Raw genomic sequence first — 21,789 nt, forward strand, 5'->3', positions numbered from 1 at the left:
CATGGGCATAATTCAAAATCATTTTCCAATTTCCCTTATTTGTGTCATTATCATTCATTCATTGTTCATATTTTGACATGTACAAAAACCTGAAGTCTTGATCTGAATTTTTTTGGAAACTGTCAAATGGAATTGCTGTTGTAATTTTGCCATAAGGATCCTCTTTCTAAAGGGGATCCCAATGTTGTTTAAACAATGAATGATAATTCAAAATCACTCATTCATTCTTTTGCATTCCAGCACTTTCAGACCATGTTGAAAACGAAACTGAATGTTCTGACACTCCGGAAAGAGACCTTACCAACCGTCATCTTTCATGAACCAGAAGCTATTGAACTGTCCCCAACGGCTCCTCCAAAGAATGGTCCGTTTTATACAGAGCGCAAGGTTTGTTATATCTCCCAGCATGTTGATGAATTTAGTTGTTATTTTTAGAGTAACAATGTGCCATTTATTACTGACAATATTTCACAGGCTGGGACAGGAGTCTGGTTGTTTTTATTCCTTAACCTCAGTGTAACATTTACTGTCTGAACAGAGGGCCAGTCTCCATCACACACAGCTGGTCTCTTCAGAGCACACCAACGGGTAAATGGTTGTTGAGTCTTTTAGACGTTACCTCAGACCTACACATAGAGAATTGTTTGGCTTCTACTTTTGTGTACTTCCCAGCAGATTTTAGTCTTCAGAGAAGATGAGCATGACCCTAGAGGTAACAGGAAAATACGAGAAATTGAAGGGCTCAGGGTATAACCAAGCTCCTTAGCCTTTAGCTCTGTGAGCTCTGTGAAAATCTATGATAAATATTGAAAGATAAACAAACTGCTTCCTCCCTTCCATTCCTAATTGAAAGAATTGCAGTCGAAATGTAATTCAGGGGAAACCATTTCTCCTGAGTCTGAGAAGGAGATTATTTCATTCACACTGATTTCTCCATTTTGGTGTCAACAAAGTGAGAGAGCACAGTTGCACTGAATTAATCGAAAACACACCAAACTTTTTCATCTCATTTACAGGGTCCTAGGCCCAGCATTTATTACCCGTCCCTAGTTGCCCTTTGAGAAGGTGGTGGTGAGCTGCCTTCTTGAACCGCTGCAGTCCTCTTGCTGGAAGTTGACCCACAATGCTTTGGGAAGAGAACTGCAGGATTTTGACTCAAGGACAGCCTATTTTTTTAATCTGTGTCATGAAATCATCATTACGATGGCTGACAATGGAACTTTGGGATAGAATTTGTCAGATACTTTAGAGTCAGATACATTAGGGACATTTAAGCGACTCTTGGGTAGGCACATGGAGGATAGTAAAATGTAGGGTATGCAGTGGAGGTTGATCTTAGTAGGATAATAGGTCAGCACAACATCGTGGGCCGAAGGGTTTGTACTGTGCTGTACTGTTCTATGTTCTGCATTTTTAATTAGATCCAAGGAAGGGACATGCAATTGGCAAAAAGAGCGGCAGAGCTGAGGACTGGGAGCAGTTTAGATTTCAGCAAAGAAAGACAAAGGGGATGGTTAAGAGGGGGAAATAGAGAGTAAACATGTGGGAAACATACAAACTGATTGTAAAATCTTCTATAGGTGTGTGAAGAGAAAAACATTAGTGAAGCCAAATATCTGTCTCCTACAGCCAGAAACTGGAGAAGTTATAATGAGATCGCAGACCAATTAAATTCCTATTATGGTTCTGACTTCGCAAAGGACACTAATAACATCCCAAAAATGTTAGGGAATGCAGTTGGTCTAATGACAGAAAGGAACTGAAGGAAATCTATATCAAAAGGGAAATGATGTTGGGGAAATTGATGGGATTAAAGACTGAAATCCCCAAGGCCTGATAATCTACATTCCAGAGTATTTAAGGAAGTGGCCTCAGAAATAGTGGATGCATTTAGTGGTCATCTTTCTACAGACTATGGAACAGTTTCCATGGATTGGAGGGGAGCTAAGTTTTACTTAAAGAGCAGTTGGAAGGAAAATCATAAATTATAGACCAGTTGACGTGACCTTGATGGTGAGGAAAATGCTCGAGTCTATTATAAAAGAGCACTTAAAATATAAAATAGCTGAGCACTTAGAAAGCAGAGACAGGATCAAATGGAGTCAGCATAGATTTATGAAAGGGAAATCATTCTTGACTACTCTATTGGAATTTTTTGAGTATGTAAATAATAGAGTTGATCGGGGGAGCCAGTGGATGTGGTTTATTTGAACTTTCAGCAGTTTTTCAATAAGGTCCCATTGTAAAAGACTAGCTTGTGAAATTAAAGTGAATGGGATTGTGGGTAGTGCACTGACGTGGATAGGGAACCAGTGGCGGTACAAATAAACATGTGTTTTTCCAAGTGTCAGGCAACGACTATTGGGGTACCACAGGGATCAGAGTTTGGCACCCAGCTATTCACAATATGTATTAATGATACAGAGGAGAAAACTAAATGTAATATGTAAGTTTGGAGATGACTCAAAGCTAGGTGGGAATATGAGGAGGGTGCACAGATGTTTCAGTGCGATTTGGAAAGTGAGTGGGCAAATGCATGGCAGATGAGATATAATGTGAAGATATCCACTTTGGTAGCACACACAAGAAGGCAGATTATTATTTGAATGGTGATGGATTGGGAAAAGGCAAGGTGCAACGATACCTGGGTGTCCTTGTACATTTGTCGTTGAAAGTAGGCACACAGCTGCAGCAGTACTGTGTGCAGTTTTGGTCTCCTTATGTGAGGAAGGATGTTCTGGCGATGGAGGGAGTGCAGTGAAGGTTTGCCGGACTTGATTCCTGGGATGGCAGGACGTGAAGAGACGCTAGAACAGTTAAAACTGTATTCACTGTAGCTTAGAAGAATGAGGCAAGATCTCACAGAAACCTATAAAATTCTAACAGGGCTAGACAGGGTAAACACAGGAAGGATGTTCCCGATGACCCAGGAGTGCAGAACCAGGGCATCATAGTCTAAGGATAAGGGGTGGGCTATTTAGGACTGAGATGAGGAGAAATGTCTTCACCCAGGTTATAGTGAGCGTGTGGAATTCTCTGCCACGGAAAGAGGTTGAGGCCAAAACACTGAATGTCTTCAAGAAGGGGCCAGGTATAATACCTTAGGACTAAAGGGATCAAAGGGTGTGGGAGAAAGTTGGAACCAGGGACTGAGCTGGGTGATCAGTCACAATCCTATTGAATGGTGGAGCAGGCTCAAGGGCCGAATGGCCTACTCTTGCTCCTGTTTCTATGTCTCTGTTTTATCTCCTTATGTTTTGAACTTCAGCTGTGTGTGTGAAACCGTTTTGAAAATGCCCAGCATCTGTAAAGGGCAACTTTTGTTTATTCATTCATGATTTGTAGAGATCGCAAGCTGGCGTGCCATTTATTGGCCATCCCTAACTGCTGTGAGGGCACTTAAGGGTGAACAGCATTACTGTGGGTTTGGCACCACCTGTAGACCAGGCTGGGTAGGGATGGCAGGTCACCTGAAGTGAAGCAAATGGGTTTTTACAATGATCAGCTGCAGTTACATGGTGGTCATGAGGATAACTTTTTAATTGACTTCAAATGACACGTCTGTCATAGTGGGATTTGAACTAAAACCCCTCGCCTGGGGAGTCTCAGTCTCTACTCCAGTGACATTAGTACTGTACCACCATCCTCTGCATATTACAAACACACCAGTTCCCTGATTGCTGGTTAGTGCCATTTGGCCATGGCCTGCTACTTCAGGATAGGACACCTAGTGTATGTCACATCACATTGGTGCATAAGACTTAACTACCAAAACCTGACTAAAATCACAGACTCAAACAAATTAACCGGTACAGTTATCTGAACTTCAGAGATTTTTGTTTAATGAGTTTGATCTCCCAGCTGTAGGAAAGATGTTGTGAAACTTGAAAAGGTTCAGAAAAGATTTACAAGGATGTTGCCAGGGTTGGAGGGTTTGAGCTATAGGGAGAGGCTGAATAGACTGGGGCTATTTTCCCTGCAGTATCGGAGGCTGAGGGGTGACCTTGTAGAGGTTCATAAAGTCTTAATGTCCAAAACTAGAGGCCATAGGTTTAAGGTGAGAGGGGAAAGATTTAAAAGGGACCTAAGGGGCAACTTTTTCACACAGAGGGTGGCACATGTGTGGAATGAGCTGCCAGAGGAAGTGGTGGAGGCTGGTACAATTATAACATTTAAAAGGCATCTGGATGGGTATATGAATAGGAAGGGTTTAGAGCGATATGGGCCAAATGCTGATTAATTTAGGATACCTGGTCAGCATGGACAAGTTGGAACGAAGCATCTGTTTCCGTGCTGTATGACGCTAAGTCAGGGGAGCATTGGGTGGTTCGTTTTCATACCCATATCATGGCATATGACTGGACACACCAGAGCCAAATGCCATACAGCTGTGGGTGAAAGGACGAGAGGTCTGCATCGACGAGGAGAGGTGAAGTCGTCTCCTGTGGACTGTAATCAACATGGATCGAACACAAAATCCTGTAGAAGCTGGAGCCCTGAGATGCGAACAAAACAGCTGGGAGTACTCAGCAAGTAAAGAGATAGAGATTCAGCTCAACGAACTCCCATCAGAAATGATGCAACAACCAGTTTTTATAGAGCTATATTTTCAAATTGCATTAAGAAATACTTGTTACATGCTCTGAAACTAAATAAGTCTATTATTATGAAATATTCTATTCACTTAGCTACGAGAGATCCAGAATGGTTTCTTAGTCCTTTGATATGTTAGTGATAGACTGAGGGTAACTCTCTCCCATTTAGTTTAAATGTACTGCCTGGTGGGCTGTGTAAGGGAATTCTAGATCATAATAAGGTGAAGTGGCCATAGTCCCACTAGACCAATAGGCTGCTTTCCCAGGAGAGAGAACCCATGGTGGTTTAACCTGACGGTCACAATGCTTGTGGCAAGGGGTGCCGTTTGTGGTGACATCAGCTGGTGTGGGAAGGGGAGGCGACGGTCTAGTGGCATTATTGCTGGGCTGTTAATCCAGAGACCCAGATAACGTTCTGGGGCCCAGGTTCAGGTCCCACCACGGTACATGGTGGGATTTGAATTTAACGAATATCTGAAATTGAGAGTCTAATGATGACCATGAACCCATTGTCGATTGTCGGAAAAACCCGTCTCGTTCACGAATGTCCTTTAGGGAAGGAAACTGCCATCCTTACCTGGTCTGGCCTACATGTGACTCCAGACCCACAGCAATGTGGTTGACTCTTAATGCCCTCTGGGCAATTAGGAATGGGCAATAAATGCTGCCTGGCCAGGACATCCTCATCCCATGAATGAATAAAGAAATTGAACCTACTCTGTTGGTACCACCCACAGTATCAACGAGACAGCCAATCATTTGAGCTAATTAGCTCCCCAAGACTATGCCAGCTCTCTGGTGAGAACAAAATAAATGTACTAGTTACTTTAGGGATGAGCAAGGTGGAAAGTACAAGATGCAGAGGAAAAGCTGTAGCTCTTGGGACAGAAGATCAGACAAACTCTGTTCGTTTTCACTTGAACATCGGATGCTGAGGGGCAAGCTGATAGACGTTTACGAAATTATGACAGGCACGGATAGAATGGACAGTTAGAGTCTTTTTCCCAGGGTAGAAATGTCAGTTATTAGGGGTCATAGGTTTAAGGTAAAAAGGGGAAAGATTAAAGAAGATGAGAGGCAGCTTTTTTTTTACACAGGGGGTGCTAAGTGCCTGGAATGTGCTGCCAGAGGAGGTTCCAGAGGCAGATACAATAGTAATGTTTAAGAGGTATCTTGACAGACACATGAATAGGCAGGGAATAGAGGGATATGCACTGTGCAGAGGCAAAAGGTTTTTAGTTTAGAAAGGCACCATGAGATGGTGCAGTCTTGGTGCGCTGAAGGGCCTGCTCCTGTGCTGTACTAATCTTTGCCCTTTTTTCAACAGCAAACTTATATTGTAATTTCAAACATAGCCGTGATTAGAATGTTAGACCTTTGCTAAGATGAAGAACTCTGGGATTTCTCAATTAGTCCTTTAAGCATGTTTTTAATGTATTTTACATTCTTCCAAACATTTTTTTCTTTCATTCCAACACGCTAAAGACTGCAGACAAGCAACTTGCTTCAAAAAAAACATAGTACAATTGGCCCAGTCCTGTGTCAGAGCATTGGCCAGAAAAGCTGCTGTTCATGGGAAAAAAACATGAACCCTGTTGACCCTTACCTAACTCGGAAAGTTATTGCAAACAGGATGCTTGATTCTGTTGCCTGGTTGATGATCCCCAATCAACGTTTTGCTGACTCGATTTTGTGAGATGTACAGCCTAACCCCAGCAAACAGCTTTAAATGTTAAATATTTGCACAAAACAGATGAACCACAAACCCACCCAATTCAAACAAGAAAAGTCCAAAAGTGCATCGAAAAGGTCAGTCATTTCCACACTGTAGAGATTCTGTGATTACACGGTAGGACCAGGGTAGGCTATTCAAATCCTCCAGACTGTCCCCGACACTCCAATCAGTTCCTCAGCTCCATCACCACCTTGCTGTAATACACTGCAGCGACTGACTCTGCATCCATAGCATTGCTGGAGAGAGGATTACACAGTTCCATTGCCATTTAAGTGAAGGAATGTTGCTGATGTTGCTCCTATTGGGCTTTGCTGTAATTCTAAGACTAACACCCCACCACCCGACCACCCCCAGACAGGACATAGCTTCTTAAAGCAAGAGGTAACACTGCTAATTGGAGGGGTTTTGTATTCTTATTAATGTCATCCCCACAATAATTATAATAGTAGATCCTGTGTTCAAGGGTGCTAATCACTGAATTAAGGATGAAACATAGAAATACTTTGGTTTTATTCACTCATGGTACATTGGCATCACTTGCTGGTCAGCATTTATTGCCCATCCCTACCTGCCCTTGAATTGAGTAGCTCACTAGGCCATTTTAGAGTCAACCATATTGCTGTGGGTCTGGAGTCACATGTAGGCCAGACCAGGTAAGGATGGCAGATTTCCTTCCATAAAGGACATTAGTGAACCAGATGGGTTTTTCCCAACAGTCAGCAATGGATTCATGGTTCTTAATTACAGATTTTTTTCCCTTTCCCCTTTAAATTTGAATTCAAATTCCATCATCTGCCTTGGCAGGATTCGAACCACAGTCCCCAAAGCATTTGCTGAGTTTCTGGGTTTAATAGTGAAGTGATAATACCACTAGGCCATCGCCACCCCTGGTGTAGGATTAGGCCATTCAGCCCTTCAAGCCTGCTCCCCCATTCAATATAATCATGTCTGATCATCCACCTCAGTCCCCTGTTCCCACTTCCACCCCATATCCTTTGATCCCTTTAGCCCAAAAACTATAGCTAGCTCCTTCTTGAAATCATTCCATGTTTTGGCCTCAACCGCTTTCTGGAGCACAGCATTCCACAAGTTCCCCACCCTCTGGGTGAAGACATTTCTCATCTCTGTCATGTTCCTTGTTCGTTCAAAGACAAATTGAGCCAAAAATGATTATTTTTCCCGCTGTGCCAATGACGACATTGCTTTGTTTTCACTTAAACGTCAGAGGCTGAGGGAGCAATCTGATCGAAGTTTACAAAATTACGTGAGCCCAGTGGAATATCCTAAGATTGTGAAAGATACAACATAGCATCAGGTCTCTTTTTACAGTTTTTAAAAAAGTGACCTGTAATTTCTATAAAAGTATTTGCATTGACTGCCCCAATTAGTGTTGAATTATTTGAAAGTTTTTAAGTTTATCACAGTTTCCAGCTACAAGACATTCTGTCAGTTCAAGTGAATTTGGTTCCTTCAGTGTATACTGTAGTGTTTGTCATGCTTAATAATATGTACTAATGGTCTGGCTTGTAAAAAGCGAAGCATCTTGTCAAAAATTCATGTAACCTGTGATCCCATTCACTTAAAATTTCAATAGTTTGCAACTTTTTTTAACCTCCTGAAATTCCCATCTTCGCTTTGGAGAGAATAACTCTTTGCATTAAGAATAACAGGGAGACAATTGGAGCACACCGTCATTATGATGAAATCAGGCTGTAGCTTCTGATGTTTGTACATGAGAAGTTAAACATGGAAATCAGCATGCTGCTGTTTGACTTTCCCCGCTGAGATTCCCGAAAAGATTCTGCATTTTAAATGCCAAAAACATGGGAAGTTGCAATATTCGCCCAGTGGTGACTCATCCAGCAGTGGCAAAATGAAACAAGATGGGAGGGAGGAGACTCATGATCTAGAGTCCTGGGCTCCCTTAAGCAGCATCGGCACAGGCTTATCAGGTCAAATGGCCTGGTCTGTACTCTTCATTGCCTCTGTGTTTCACCAGTCAAATGGGGTTTTTAAAAGAGGGGGTGTTGCTTAGCTCACTTGGCTGGCTGGTGATGCTAACAGCATGGGTTCACTTCCCACACTGGCTGAAGTCACCATGAAGGACTCTCCTTCTCAACCTCTCCCCCTCGCTTGAGGTACAGTGACCCTCAGGTTAAACCACTAGCAGTGATCTCTCTCTAATGGGAGAGCAGCTGATTTGACCTTTTAGGGTTATTTCCCTCTTGCTGATACAGGTATGTCGAGTTGAATGGTCATTATCTGTGTGAACTGATTCTATGATTCGCAGCAAGGTTCTATCTTGTGGTTTTCACCACTGTGAATAGCACACTGTTAGAAACCAGGACTGAGGGAAATATCTGGGGAAACAGAATGATGTTTTTGTGGTTTGGTGCTTTCACAACCTTAATATGTGTACCTTATGAAATCTTACCACAATTATTCAAAATCTGCGCACAAGAGATGTTCAGTATTTGCGGTCGAGAAGCATAGCCATCCTTCACTGAATATTCATCGCTGGGTGAACAGCAGCTTGTATTTTTGGTCCATGTTTCGGTTGTGCTCCCTGATGGCTGGTCAGATTGTCACATTGCCGTTTCCTAAGCCATCCCTCACTAGTGGCAGTTACCGCGAATGTATCTCTCTGCCAACGATCACAACATCACTCCCTGAGTTAGGGGGGAGTGCCTTCTCATATCACTTTTACCTTTCTCACAATTATTTATTCTTAGTCATAGCTTGAGCTGCCCTTAAATCTTACAAACAGGAACAGGACCAGGCCATTCAGCCCCATGAGCCTGTTCATTGTTTTGGCTTCTTTTTCTGTTTAACTGATTGGAGCAGTTGAGCAGGTAATTTTGCTGCTACACAAACCTGGTTAGCTCTGTTTTTACTCTGAGTAACTTCAGAATGTGTCCTGAAACTCCCGTATGTGTCATCCAAAGATAAGAGGGTTGGTAATCTGTCAGTCACACTTCCCTCTGGCTAACACCAGCCCCATCACTGGTGGCTTCCCTGTAAAAGGTCTGTGTGTCCCAAAGTGAATTTTCACAAGAACAGCTTGCAGGTCAGTGATTACAAAGGCCTGGCAATCGCCTTCCTTCCTGTGGGCTGTACTTTGCTGCCAGCAACTCGTGTCATGGACATTCCTGAAAAGAATCAGGAAAAGATTCAAGACAATGATCCAAGCATTGCTTCCTGCTGCGTGCCACACACAGTGTGGCTCAATCAGAACCCTCCTCTGCGCTCTAATTCCTACAGTCCGGCATACACACCTTTCACATACCGATTCACAGCAGCTGACCCAGGGAAACGTGCGTGTGGCTGCTCCACCAGCTTCAAATTGGACCGGATTTGTGTGAAAGCTGTGTGAGCTCTTCTCGACCTCTGTGCCTGAAGCCAGGACTGAGCCACAGCACTACAATCCCCATCACGGCTCCAGCATGGAGCAGGTCATTTGATGTAGGTGTAGGAGTAGGCCATTCGGCCCATTATGGCTGCTCTGCCATTCGAAAGGACCATGGCTGATGTAATCATTCTCAACTCCACTTCCCTGCTTCTTTTAATCCCCTGTAACCCTTGCCTCTACCTGCCACAGTTGGAATAGGACTCCAAGCCCATGATGTTGGCATCAAGTTGATCCATACCATCTGTCCAGCCAGCTGTGGCAACATGCATCTTGTGGCGTTGGTCTATGGGTGGTAATGGTAGGGGCTGGAGTTTTCCTTCCAGCACACAGCTGACCTGGAATCAAGGGTCCAGACCCAAAACGTCAGCATTCCTGCTCCTCTGATGCTGCTTAGCCTGCTGTGTTCATCCAGCTCTACACCTTGTTATCTCAGATTCTCCAGCATCGGCAGTTCCTACTATCTCTGACCTGGAATCTTGCCTGTTCTTACCACCGGCCATTGGCGTGTAATGGAGGGATTTATAGGTCAGCACTAAACCTGTTTGGCAGTGTTATGAATGCACCTTCCTTGGCCATCGAATCCTGGATTGGGGCTTGAGCCCAGAGTTTCTGATTCAGAGGCAGGGACATTTCCCACCACACCATCTCTGCCAGGACAACTCCCATATGGAAAGCTATCGATATTAAGTGACTAGCCTCCATCGAACGCATTCTCCAACCCATCTCCACCAAATAGCATGGTGGAATGTAAGGGACAGTTAGGGAAGAAGGTTAAAAAAAAAGCACAGTCGAAGGTGCATGGTACATGAGAGATTTGTGAAACGTATGGAGGTTACGCTGTGTTACAGATTGTTAACATACAGAGCTATGTTAGTAATGTCATAGAGTTGTACAGCATAGAAACAGACCCTTCGATCCAACTCATCCATGCCAACTAGCTTCCCATTATGATCCAAATCTCCAATGTGTTGTCGGAAAGCATTGAAGCAGTGTTATATCTGAGGCCTTCTATAGAAAAATGAGTTTATTTTTCATGAACAGACAGGATGACAAAAGCAGATTAATTATCATTCTTGGAACTAGAAGGAACACATTACACTGGATTATTAAGAGTAAAGATGATAAAGTTTAAGATGATTACATATTGGTGCCATGAAATCTAAATGGGTGGCACCCTTTATCCACAGAAACACACAGCAGCGGCCAGCCATCTGGCCCCTGTAACCTGTCCCACCATCATGCATCACGGCTGAATTTCTACATCGATAGCACTTTCCCACACTATCCCCAAACCTTTTGCTGTCAATAACATCTTATAGTCTATTGATTTCTGTCTTGGGCATCCACAATAACTGAGCTTCATGGCCCTGTGGGTAGAGAATGCCAAAGATCCATCACCCGCTGAATGAAGAAATTTCTCTTTAGCTCAGTCTGATGTGACTTGTCTCTTTATTCCAAACTCACTGGTCAAGGCAAACAGCCCTTAGAGCCATACAAGGTCCCACTAGATAATCTCAGAATAAGGAGTTGCACTTTTAAGACAGAAATGAGTAGGAATTTTTTCTCTGAAAGGATAGTGAATGTCAAATGTTTCATCACAAAGGGATGGCCCAGCCACGACAGCCCTCTGTGATAGACCATTCCACGGATTCAATCCCCTCTGAGTGAAGAAATTCTTCCTCCTCTCTGTCTTAAACAAGCAGCGGCTTAATCTGGAGTATATTCAGGGCTGAGATAGAGATATTTTTAACCAGTAAGGGAATCGAGGATTATGGGGAAAGACAGCAAAGTGGAGTTGATGATTACCAGATTTATGATAGAGCAGCCTGATGGGCTGAATGGCCTGATTCTGCCCCTACATCTTATGCTGTAACAATGTCAGTGATAGAGTGTGTGTATTGAGTAGGTGCTGTGATACACAGAGCAGGTACATACTGAGCTTCTTGATCTTGCAAGCCTGCCAGGCCCAAGCTTTCACATGTATTAAATTTTATAAAGAAGGTCACCATTGCTGATGAAAAATGTTGAGAAACACTTAAATCAAACCACAGGAGAGTCAAAGTGGTTTTCCTGAGACATACCATTTCAGCTTGTCAAACCATAATTCACTTTCTATCAGCTACTGCTTGTTAGCTTATCTTAATACATGCCTCATCTAACCATCAGAGCAAACGAGCTCTGCATATGTTTCCGTCTGTCTGGACTTTTAGATAATATGTTTGAGCAGATTCACTCCCACAGTAACTGAATTCCTTTGTGCATGGTCTGATATGTTGCCCTCTAATGTCAATTTCCCTGCGACTGCAAATGCTTTGAAACCGTTCTGCCTTATTTGTAAGTTTCATACAAAGAACCTAAGTTGCTCTTGAAGTTCAGACTCTGTGGTATCACAAGGACAGTAAGATTGTAGTATAGTCTGACTGCATCTTCTGTCAAAGATATTTTCTAATCAACCCGAGCAGAGATGTTATTATACACCTTTGGAGCAGGTGGGACTCGAACCCAGGCCACTTGGCTCAGAGGGAGGGACATTACCACTGCACTGGAGGCGATGGCCTTGTGGTATTATTGCTGGGCTGTTAATCCAGAGATCCAGATAACGTTCTGGGGACCTGGGTTTGAATCCCGCCATGGCAGATGGTGGAATTTGAATTCAATAAAATATCTGGAATTGAGAGTCCAATGATGACCATGAATCCATTGTTGTCAGGGAAAGGAAAATACCCATTTGATTCACTAATGTCCTTTAGGGAAGGAAACTGCCATCCTTACCCGGTCTGGCGTACATGTGACTCCAGACCCACAGCAATGTGGTTGACTCTTAACTGCCCTCTGGGCAATTAGGGATGGGTACTAAATGCTGCCTGGTCAGTGATGCCCTCATCATATGGATGAATAAAGGGGGGAAGAATGCCACAAGGGCCCCACTTTCTATCTAATGTACGCATTTCCAAACAAAATCAGCTTTGACATGTACCTTAATTTCTCAAGACCCCGTACATGTGCCTGCTGACTCCTGCAAATATCTACAATAATGATTGTTATCAGAAACCTCAAAATCCATCAGTAACTTTACTAAATGCACTTTGAGGTTTGTAATGGTAGGGTGCCACCTTAAACTACAGCACACTTTGTGGTAATATGCTCCATTGTAATTGTCTGCACAATGGAATTGTTTGCCATCTCAATTTCATAGAAAGCTACAGCACAATGAGAACTAGAGCTATGTGCTGGCTTGGTCAAAATGTAACCAATGTTAAATTTAAATATTAAATTATTTTAATAATGTTAAATTTAATTTCATAACTTTCCATGGCAAGGTCTGAGGTCACAACTTTTAGGTTTTAGTCTAGATCCACAGTTCATTTGATGATGAAGGACAAGGAATTCTTTGTACGTTCATCAGCAAAATATAATAATTTATAAAGCCAAAATATTTTCTTGGCTTCCACCTACTGAGAACACTGATTTGCAAAAAAAAAAGAACTGTAGATGCTAGAAATCAGAAACAAAAGCAGAAATTGCTGGAAAATCTCAGCAGGTCTGGCTACATCCATGGAGAGAAAGGAGAGTTATTGTTTCGGGTCCAGTGACACTTCTTCAGAACTTTATCTGGTTTGTTTCTGAACCTGAGCTTCAGTCCCATATTCTGTAAGTTTACGGGGTTTGGAAGTTTACAACCCTTTTACATAAAATCTTGAAGTTGTGAATTCTTCATTTATAACAATGGGGTCCTCGATGTGTGTGATATAATGCGATGCGAGCAAGCAGTATTTATGAATTAAGTACAGTGTAGTAAGCAGTACTTAACTAAAACCCAGTGAAGACAGTACAGAATTTGTTTCTCTTTCAAATCCCAGGGTTGAGTGAATATTGCCTGCCCTAGTGATGCCTTTCCTCTCCAATTCTTACTCCTAATTCTGACTGCATTATATTCCTTCAGATTAGAGTTTTTTGGGGTTACCACACCTTTGTAACAGGAGGTCTGTAGGCTGAACAAATGCCTATCAATATTCTTTAGGGCCCTAGGAGCTAACTTTTCATTGTGCAAACAACTGACACTCCTCTTACACGCAATAAGTTGTATGAACACTCCTTTTACATCCTTTTCTCAACAATGTCAGCTCTCATATAAACCATTCACCTAATGTCCCCAGGAACATTAATAATTAGGGACAAAACTTCCTAGTATCCTATCAGTTTGCCCTTTATAAATATAGATTTTTTTTTCCTAGTTTTAGTTATTTCATGAAGTCAAAAGAGTTATAGAGTCATAGAGACCTAAGTGCGGAGAAAGGTCCTTTGGCACATTGATTCTGCGTTAGTCAACTCAACCACCCAACTATTCTAATCCCATTTGCCAGCCTTGTTGCCTTGGCATTGCAAATGCACATCTAAATACTTCTTCATTGAGGGTTTCTGCCTCTATGACCCTTACAGGCAAGAAAGTTTCAGATACTCTGGCTGAAAATGTTTTTCTCGTCACATCCACTGTCCCTTCCCTTAGATCTATACCCCTGGCTATTGATCCCTGCATCAAGGGGAAAGGTTTCTTTCTGTCTACCCAATCTATGCCCCTCATTATTGTATACATCTCAGTCAAGACCCCTCTCAGTCTCCTCTGCTCTAAGGAAAACAATCCCAGTCTGTCCAATCTCTCTTCATCACTGAAACTCTCCAGCCCAGGCAACATCCTGGTAAATCTCCCACTGCACGCTCTCCAGTGCAATCACATCCCTCCTTTGATGTGGATTCTATACTGCACACAGTACCCCTGCTGTGACCTCTCACCAATGTTTTATACAGTTCCAGCATCACCCCCCTGCTCTTAAACACAATGCCTCAGGCAGGTACCTTAAATCATGTTATCTACTCGTCCCACTACTTAAAGGGACTGATGGACATGCACACCCAGGTCCCTCTGATTGTCAGTACTTCCCAGAGTCCTTCTGGTCATCGTGTATTCCATTGCCTTGTTTGTTCAGCCCAAGTGCATCACCTCAGAAGTCAGTTAGGAAGCTAAATATTTTCAAGATCGAAGCTATACCCTGTTCCAGCTGCTAAGGTCAAAGGCTTTAGTTATTTATTTCAAGCTAACAAGCAGACCTTATGTTGTACAAGTATACTGAAAACAGACACAACTTGTTAACCCAAACCCTTACCTCCTTTTACCCCAAGTAGATGTCTTGACTGTATTATTGGCAGAAATTCAAACTAAACTGTTCCAGAAGGTAGCTAAGGCGAAATCCTAAAATGCTACTTCAGACCAACATAGCCCTACAAAAATTAATGTATTAGCAAAACCTTACAATTCCAAACACTAACAAGGCTACTCCTACATATTCTCCTTCCCTGGTTCTCCCCCACTGTCACTGATGTTTTCATTCCCACCTCTGGTGCCACCAGTTTCATCCACTCAAATACTTTCATAGAACCACAAGCTTTTACGGTAAAGAAGGAGGCCGTTCAATCCATTATATCTGTACTGCTTCCTCAAAGAGCTACCCAGCTAGTCACACTCTCCAGCCCTATCTCCATAGCCCTCTAACTTCATCACTTTCAAATATATATATCTTTTGAAAGCTCTTATGGAATCCACTTCCACCATTCTCCCAGGGAGCACGTTCCAAACCCTAACAACTCTCTGAGTAAGGAAGTTTCTCCTCATCTCAGTGCTAGCTCTCTTGCTGGCAGGCTTGAAATTGTGACCCCTAGTTACTGACATACCAACTAATGGACACAGAATATCCTTCCTTAGTCTGTCAAAATTGTTCATAATTTTGACCATCGCAATGAGATCACCTGTTAATCTTCTCTGTCCCAAGTCAAATAAGCCCAATTTCTCTCATTTTCCCTTGTATCTAAAATCCCTCATTCCTGGTATCATTCTAGTAAGTTTCCTTTGCACTCTGTCCAGGGCTTTAACATCCTTCCTTAAATAAGGTTCCCAGAACTGAACACAGTACTCCAAATGTGGTCTGACCAATGATTTGTAGAGGTATAACATCACTTCCTTGCTTTTATATTCTCTGCCTCGATTTATAAACCCCAGGATCCTATAAGCCACCTTAACTACTGTTCCAATATAGTGTGCAGCTGGAGGAACACAGCAGTTCAGGCAGCGTCAGAGGATCAGGAAAGTTGGTGTTTCAAGTTTACACCCTTCATCAAAACTGGGTTTAACTACTGTTTCAACTGGCCAGGCTACCTTCAGAGAATCATGCATATGAACCCTGAGATCCCTCTGTGACTGTACTCCCCTCAAAGTTGTACCATTGAGCCTGTATTGTCTCTCCATGTTTCGTCTACCTCACATTTCTCTGAATTGAAATTCATTTGTCAGGTGTCTTCCCATTTGACCAACTTGTCAATGTCCCTCTGAAGGTGCTCTGCATTATCCTCGCAAATCACTATTCTCCCTAGCTTAGTATCATCTGCAAATGTAGACATTTTTCCCTCAATACCCATCTCCAAATTGTTTATATAAATCAGAAAAAGCAAAGGTCCCAGCATTGTTTCCTGGGGAACACCACTTTCAACTCATTTCCAATCTGAGAAATGCCCATCTGTACCTACCCTCTGTTTCCTATCTTCTGGCCAACTTCTAATCCATGTTGCCAAGGACCCATCAGTGCCAAACATTTCTAATTTGCTAACCAACCTGCCATGTGGCCCTGTAAGAAATGCTTTCTGAAAGTACAAATGTGCAACATGCACAGCACTACCCTCATTCACTGCCTGTGTCACCTTGTCAAAGGGCTCAATTAAATTTGTCAGACGTGACCTGCCCTTGACAAAGCCCTGTTGACTGTGGTTTTTCTCTAAGTGTGTATTTACCTTATCCCATATTATGGCCTCCATCAATTTTCCCTGTAGTGACATCAAGCTGACAGGTCTGCCATATCCTGGTTATCCTTTGCCCCTTTCTTAAACAATGGTATCACATTTGCAATCTTCCAGTCCCTTCGGACTAATCCTGTATTCAGAGAGGCCTGGAAAATTTCCGTCAACAACTCCTCAATTTGCTCCCTTACCTGTCTAAGCAATCTAGGATGCAGCCCATCTGGGCCTGGTGACTTACCTACCTGGAATGCTAACAACCGTTATAGCACCTCTTTACCCATCACTACTGTTCAGTTGCTCAACACCCACATTTTCAACTGAGCTGTTGTTACTATTTTCTAATGGTCACTGTTACTTGGCAATCTTCCAGCTCTTGTAATGGACAACCAGTGGATCATCCAACGTTTCATCTCCACCATTGGCCTGGATATCAGCTCCCAAGAGGGCCATGTGGGAAATTTCCAGCTCACTGCACTCGAATCTGTGCCCAGAGTGACCTCTGTTCTGGGGTGGAGGGGCATATGCAGGATACAGTCACAACAACTTGCCCCAGATGTAAATCGGAGCATCAACCAGGATCTTCCAGCTTTCAAGGTGTCATTGGTCTCTGTCACTTCCTCCCAGTTGCTTTGTTAAACATAGCTCCCTAGCCTTCATCATCCCTCGCTCCCCCACCCACAGCCATGACCATCTATGTACTACCTTGCCGCCCCCCCCACCCCCAATATAGCCTGAGACAAACCTAATGCCAACTCATGACCTACTTTCATCCTTATGGCCTGTTATGACTATGATACAAACTTTAAATCAACAAATTGGATCTGGGTGTACAGGTCCACAGATTCCTGAAAGTGGCAACACAGGTGGATAAGGTGGTCAAGAAGGCATTCAGCACACCTACCATGATCAAATATGAAAGTTGGTAAGCTATGTTACAGCTTTACAAAACTTTAATTTGACCACATTTGGAATATTGCATGCAGTTCTGGCCAGCATATTACCAGAAGTATGTGGATGCTTTGGAGAGGGTGCAGAGAAGGTTTACCAGGATGTTGCCTGGTCAGGAGGGTTTTAGTAATAAAGAGCGGTTGGATAAACTCACATTGTTTTCACTGGAAAGACAGAGGCTGAAAAGTGACCTAATGGAGGTCTACAAAATTATGAGAGACATGGATAGGGTGAATAGAGGCTTTTTCCCAGGGTGGAAAGGTCAATGACAAGAGGGCACAGGTTCAAAGTGAGCAGGGGAATGTTTAGGGGAGAAGTGCGGGGAAGATATTTCACACAGAGGATGGTAGGTGCTGGATCATGCTGCCAGTGGAGGAGATGAAAGCAGGCACATTTAAGATGTGTCTTGATAGACACATAAATGGGAGTAGAACAGAGGGATAGAAACTGCACATGGGCAGTACATAGCGGGTCTAAATAAAGATTAGAATTGGTCCAGGCTTGGTGGGCTGAAGGGCCTATTCCTGTGCTGTATTGTGTTGTATAATTGCCCTCTCCATCACTATCCCTTGCCCTTCACATTCTGTGTAAACTCACACAGTATGTACTATGGGTAGATATGAAAGACTGTGCTGAGATTAAGTAAAACAGAGTTCTCAATTTCTATTACAGACCACTATATTGAAAAGAAACTCCGATATATGGAAGCCCATTCAAATATTGAAATACCATCAAGTTCTTAAATCCCTGATGAAATATAAACATTTGTGTTCAGAACTGTTCATCAAAGCCACAGTCCAAAGATGTGCAGGCTAGGTGGATTGGCCATGCTAAATTGCCTGTAGTGTTCAGGGATGTGTAGATTAGGTGGGTTATAGGGTCTGGGTGGGATGCTCTGAGGGTCAGTGTGAACTTGTTGGGCTGAAGGGCCTGTTTCCACACTGTAGGGCTTCTAAAAAAAAAAGTTATCAATCAAATTGTGAACCCACCACCCACTTCTGCCCACTCCCACTGAGATAATGGAAGTTTGTGGAAAGCAGTTAAGCCCAATAATGCCACAATGATACCACTTCTGGTCAACAAACAGCTAACGAAATGTGACTGAAGAGAGTTTTTTTTTTCACTGCTGAAACATTGGCATGCAGCTGGTCACAATTTTTAAAGGGCTGGTCACATACATAACTTGATAATTTGACAATTCTGCACGCCTTATCCACTCCTCAAGACCATATATGTTGACTACAAAAAGTTGTAACTCACACAATGTGGGAATGCTTCAGTAAAATGGCATCTGTTGCACTGAGTTGAATTATCCCTGCTGACATTGGGTTGCCCACATCTGGGAGTCACCCTGATAACTTCCCACCCCCAGCAAAATTACATTCTGCCTGATGACAGGTGGCTCTTCTGCTTCCAGGGTCTGTTCATTTCAGATACTTCACAGATTCTCCACAACCCATTGAACATCCAGGGAGCTCCTTGCCTGCACTGAATCCTCCATCGTCACTGCCCGTGATATATACATTGCTTCATATCTCCCCCAAGATCTTCAACTCACAGCATAGATGTTGACCTGTAGGCCTCACCCTTTTCTTTTATCATATGTTAAACAATCTATATAAAAATGAGTTGTAATTGCACTACAGCTACCTAGGTATTGTAGTACCTTTTCTAACTTTAGGACAATGCTGTCAAATGTTACCATGCCGTAGTATTGTCCAATGAGTCATAGAGCATGGGATAGAACATAGAACATAGAACAGTACAGCACAGTACAGGCCTTTCGGCCCATGATGTTGTGCCGAACTTTTACCCTAAACCTAAGGTCTATCTAACCTCCACCCCGACCTTATACTATCATCCATATGCCTATCTAATAGCCGCTTAAATACCCCTAATGGGGCTGACTCCACTACCCTCTTCGGCAATGCATTCCACACCCCGACCACTCTCTGAGTAAAGAACCTACCTCTGACGTCTCCCCTATATCTACCTCCACTCACTTTAAAACTATGCCCCCTCGTAATAGCTACCTCCACCCTAGGAAAAAGTCTCTGGCTGTCTACTCTATCTATACCTCTGATCATTTTGTACACCTCTATCAAGTCACCTCTCATCCTTCGTCGTTCTAAAGAGAAAAGCCCTAGCTCTCTCAACCTTTCCTCGTAAGACCTTCCCTCCATTTATGGACTTATTCTTTAGAAAGAAAGACCAGTATATAAATATCATCCTCCAGGTCCTCAGGACATCTGAAAGCACCTCATGTCCAATTAATTAACTTTGAAATGTAATCACTGTTAGTTTCCATGTAGAAGGACAAGGGCAGCAGATACATGGGAAGACCATCCCCTTTAAGTTCCCCTCCGAGCCGCTCACCATCCTGACTTGGAAATATATCACCGTTCCTTCACTGTCGCTGGGTCAAAATCCTGGAATTCCCACCCTAAGGGCATCATGGGTCACTCTAGAACACATGGACTGCAGCGGTTCAAGAAGGCAGCTCACCCCCACCTTCTCAAGGGCTACCAGCAACAGGCAATAAATGCTGGCCAGCCAGTGATGTTCACATCCCAAAATGATCTTAAAGACAGCAACAGTCAGTTTGACAAACAGTAATCAAATAAATGGCTTTTTTAGCAACTTTTTGCCAGGGCATTAGAAGAACTCCCAGCTTTGCCTTGAAATTATGTTGTGGGATCTCGCCGATCCACATGACGAGGTTGACTGAGCTTTAACAGCTTCACCAAAAGACAACACCATCAATAATCTCCCTAGACCATCAAGTAGATTGTGTATTCAAGTTCAGAATAAGGCTTGAGCTCCTCTGATCTGGAGCTGAGTAAGGACTCCTTGATGATATTTTCTGTTATTGACATCAGGCCCTTGGTTACCTCCATTGCCTTGACCGTTGCTTTGTCCACCCCAACAGTCTCATACTGCCTGAGGCTACCATGAAGGGCTGTTCTTCTCAAGCTCTCTCCTCACCTTAGACATGGTGACCTTATGGGAGAGCAGCCCTACAGTCTGGTAACACTACAGTGACATTACATTGATGTTAGTTTAAAAGAAAATGCATTTACCTTCATACAAAAAAAAGGAACAAAAAGGCTTGGAGTGGCATGGTGGCTCAGTGGTTAGCACTGCTGCCTCACAGCACCAGGGCCCCAAGTTCGATTCCACCCTCAGGCGCCTGTCTGTGTGGAGTTTGCATATTCTCTGCATGAGTTTCTTCCATGTGCTCTAGCTTTCTCCCACAGTCCAAAGCTGTGCAGATGAGGTGGGTTAGCCATGGTAAATTGCTCATAGTGCTCAAGGATGTGCAGATTAGGTGGGTTAGCCATGGGGAATGCAAGGTTACAGGGAAAGGTGGGGGGGTAATGGGCAACTCTTCAGAGGGTTATTGTGGACTTGATGGACTGAATGGCCTGCTTCCACACTGTAAGGATTCTGTGATTGCTTACATTTATATAGTGCCTTTCACAGATACAGAACATCACAATGCACTTTTCAACCAATGAAGTATTTTGGGGTGTAGAGACTGGTGTAATGTATGATATGAACAATAGAACATTAACCCAGGAGTAAGTTGCAATAGGGCATGTAACAATAAGGACTTTTAAACAATTTAACCAATGGCATCAATAATTCAGCCACTTCTTACTGTTATTCTAGAACATCAAGTAGATTGTGTATTCAAGTTCAGAATAAAGCTTGAACCCGTCTGACCCGGAGCTGTCAAATGTTACCATGCCAGTAGTATTGACCAATGAGTTGGAAAATTTTCAAAAGAGCAAAATACGACTGAGATCGGAAATCTGAAATAAAAACAGAATGTCCTAGAGAAACTCAGCAGGTCTGCTTCGGGGAGAGAAAAACAGAGTTAACGTGTCAAGTCTAGTAAATCCCTTCTCTAAGATATACCTTGCCAAACAGGCCTGCCCTGGCAGACCCATCGTTTCAGCCTGTTCCTTTCCCACTGAACCTGTCTCGTCCTTTCTTGTAACTGGCTTACCCCGTTTGTCCAGTCTCAAGCCCCTCACATACGAGGGGTTCCAAAGAAGAGTCACATCGGACTCTGTTTCCAACTCTGCGTAGATGTGGGTTATAGAGAACCTTTCCTATGAAGCCGCAGAAGGTTCTGAGATCTTTACACATCAATGTTTCTCCCCTCTACTACTCCTTACACACTCCCTATTATGTAGAGACAACAAGGTGCAGGGCTGGATGAACACAGCAGGCCAAGCAGCATCATAGGAGCA

At 43.1% G+C, this 21,789-nt stretch overlaps 1 protein-coding gene across 1 annotated transcript in view; it reads left to right on the plus strand.

Annotated features, from left to right (window-relative positions):
• Positions 1-239: 239 nt before the first annotated feature.
• pid1 (phosphotyrosine interaction domain containing 1) overlaps positions 240-21,789 on the plus strand; it is a 70,586-nt gene continuing 49,036 nt past the window's right edge. The window contains exon 1 of the mRNA XM_048604743.1: positions 240-387. Within this exon, the coding sequence (XP_048460700.1) occupies positions 253-387 (135 nt within the window). The 5' untranslated portion in view covers positions 240-252. The remainder of the gene's footprint in view (positions 388-21,789) is intronic.

Source organism: Rhincodon typus, chromosome 13 (genome assembly GCF_021869965.1).
Source record: "Rhincodon typus isolate 14 chromosome 13, sRhiTyp1.1, whole genome shotgun sequence".
In the NCBI taxonomy this organism is placed as follows: domain Eukaryota; kingdom Metazoa; phylum Chordata; class Chondrichthyes; order Orectolobiformes; family Rhincodontidae; genus Rhincodon; species Rhincodon typus.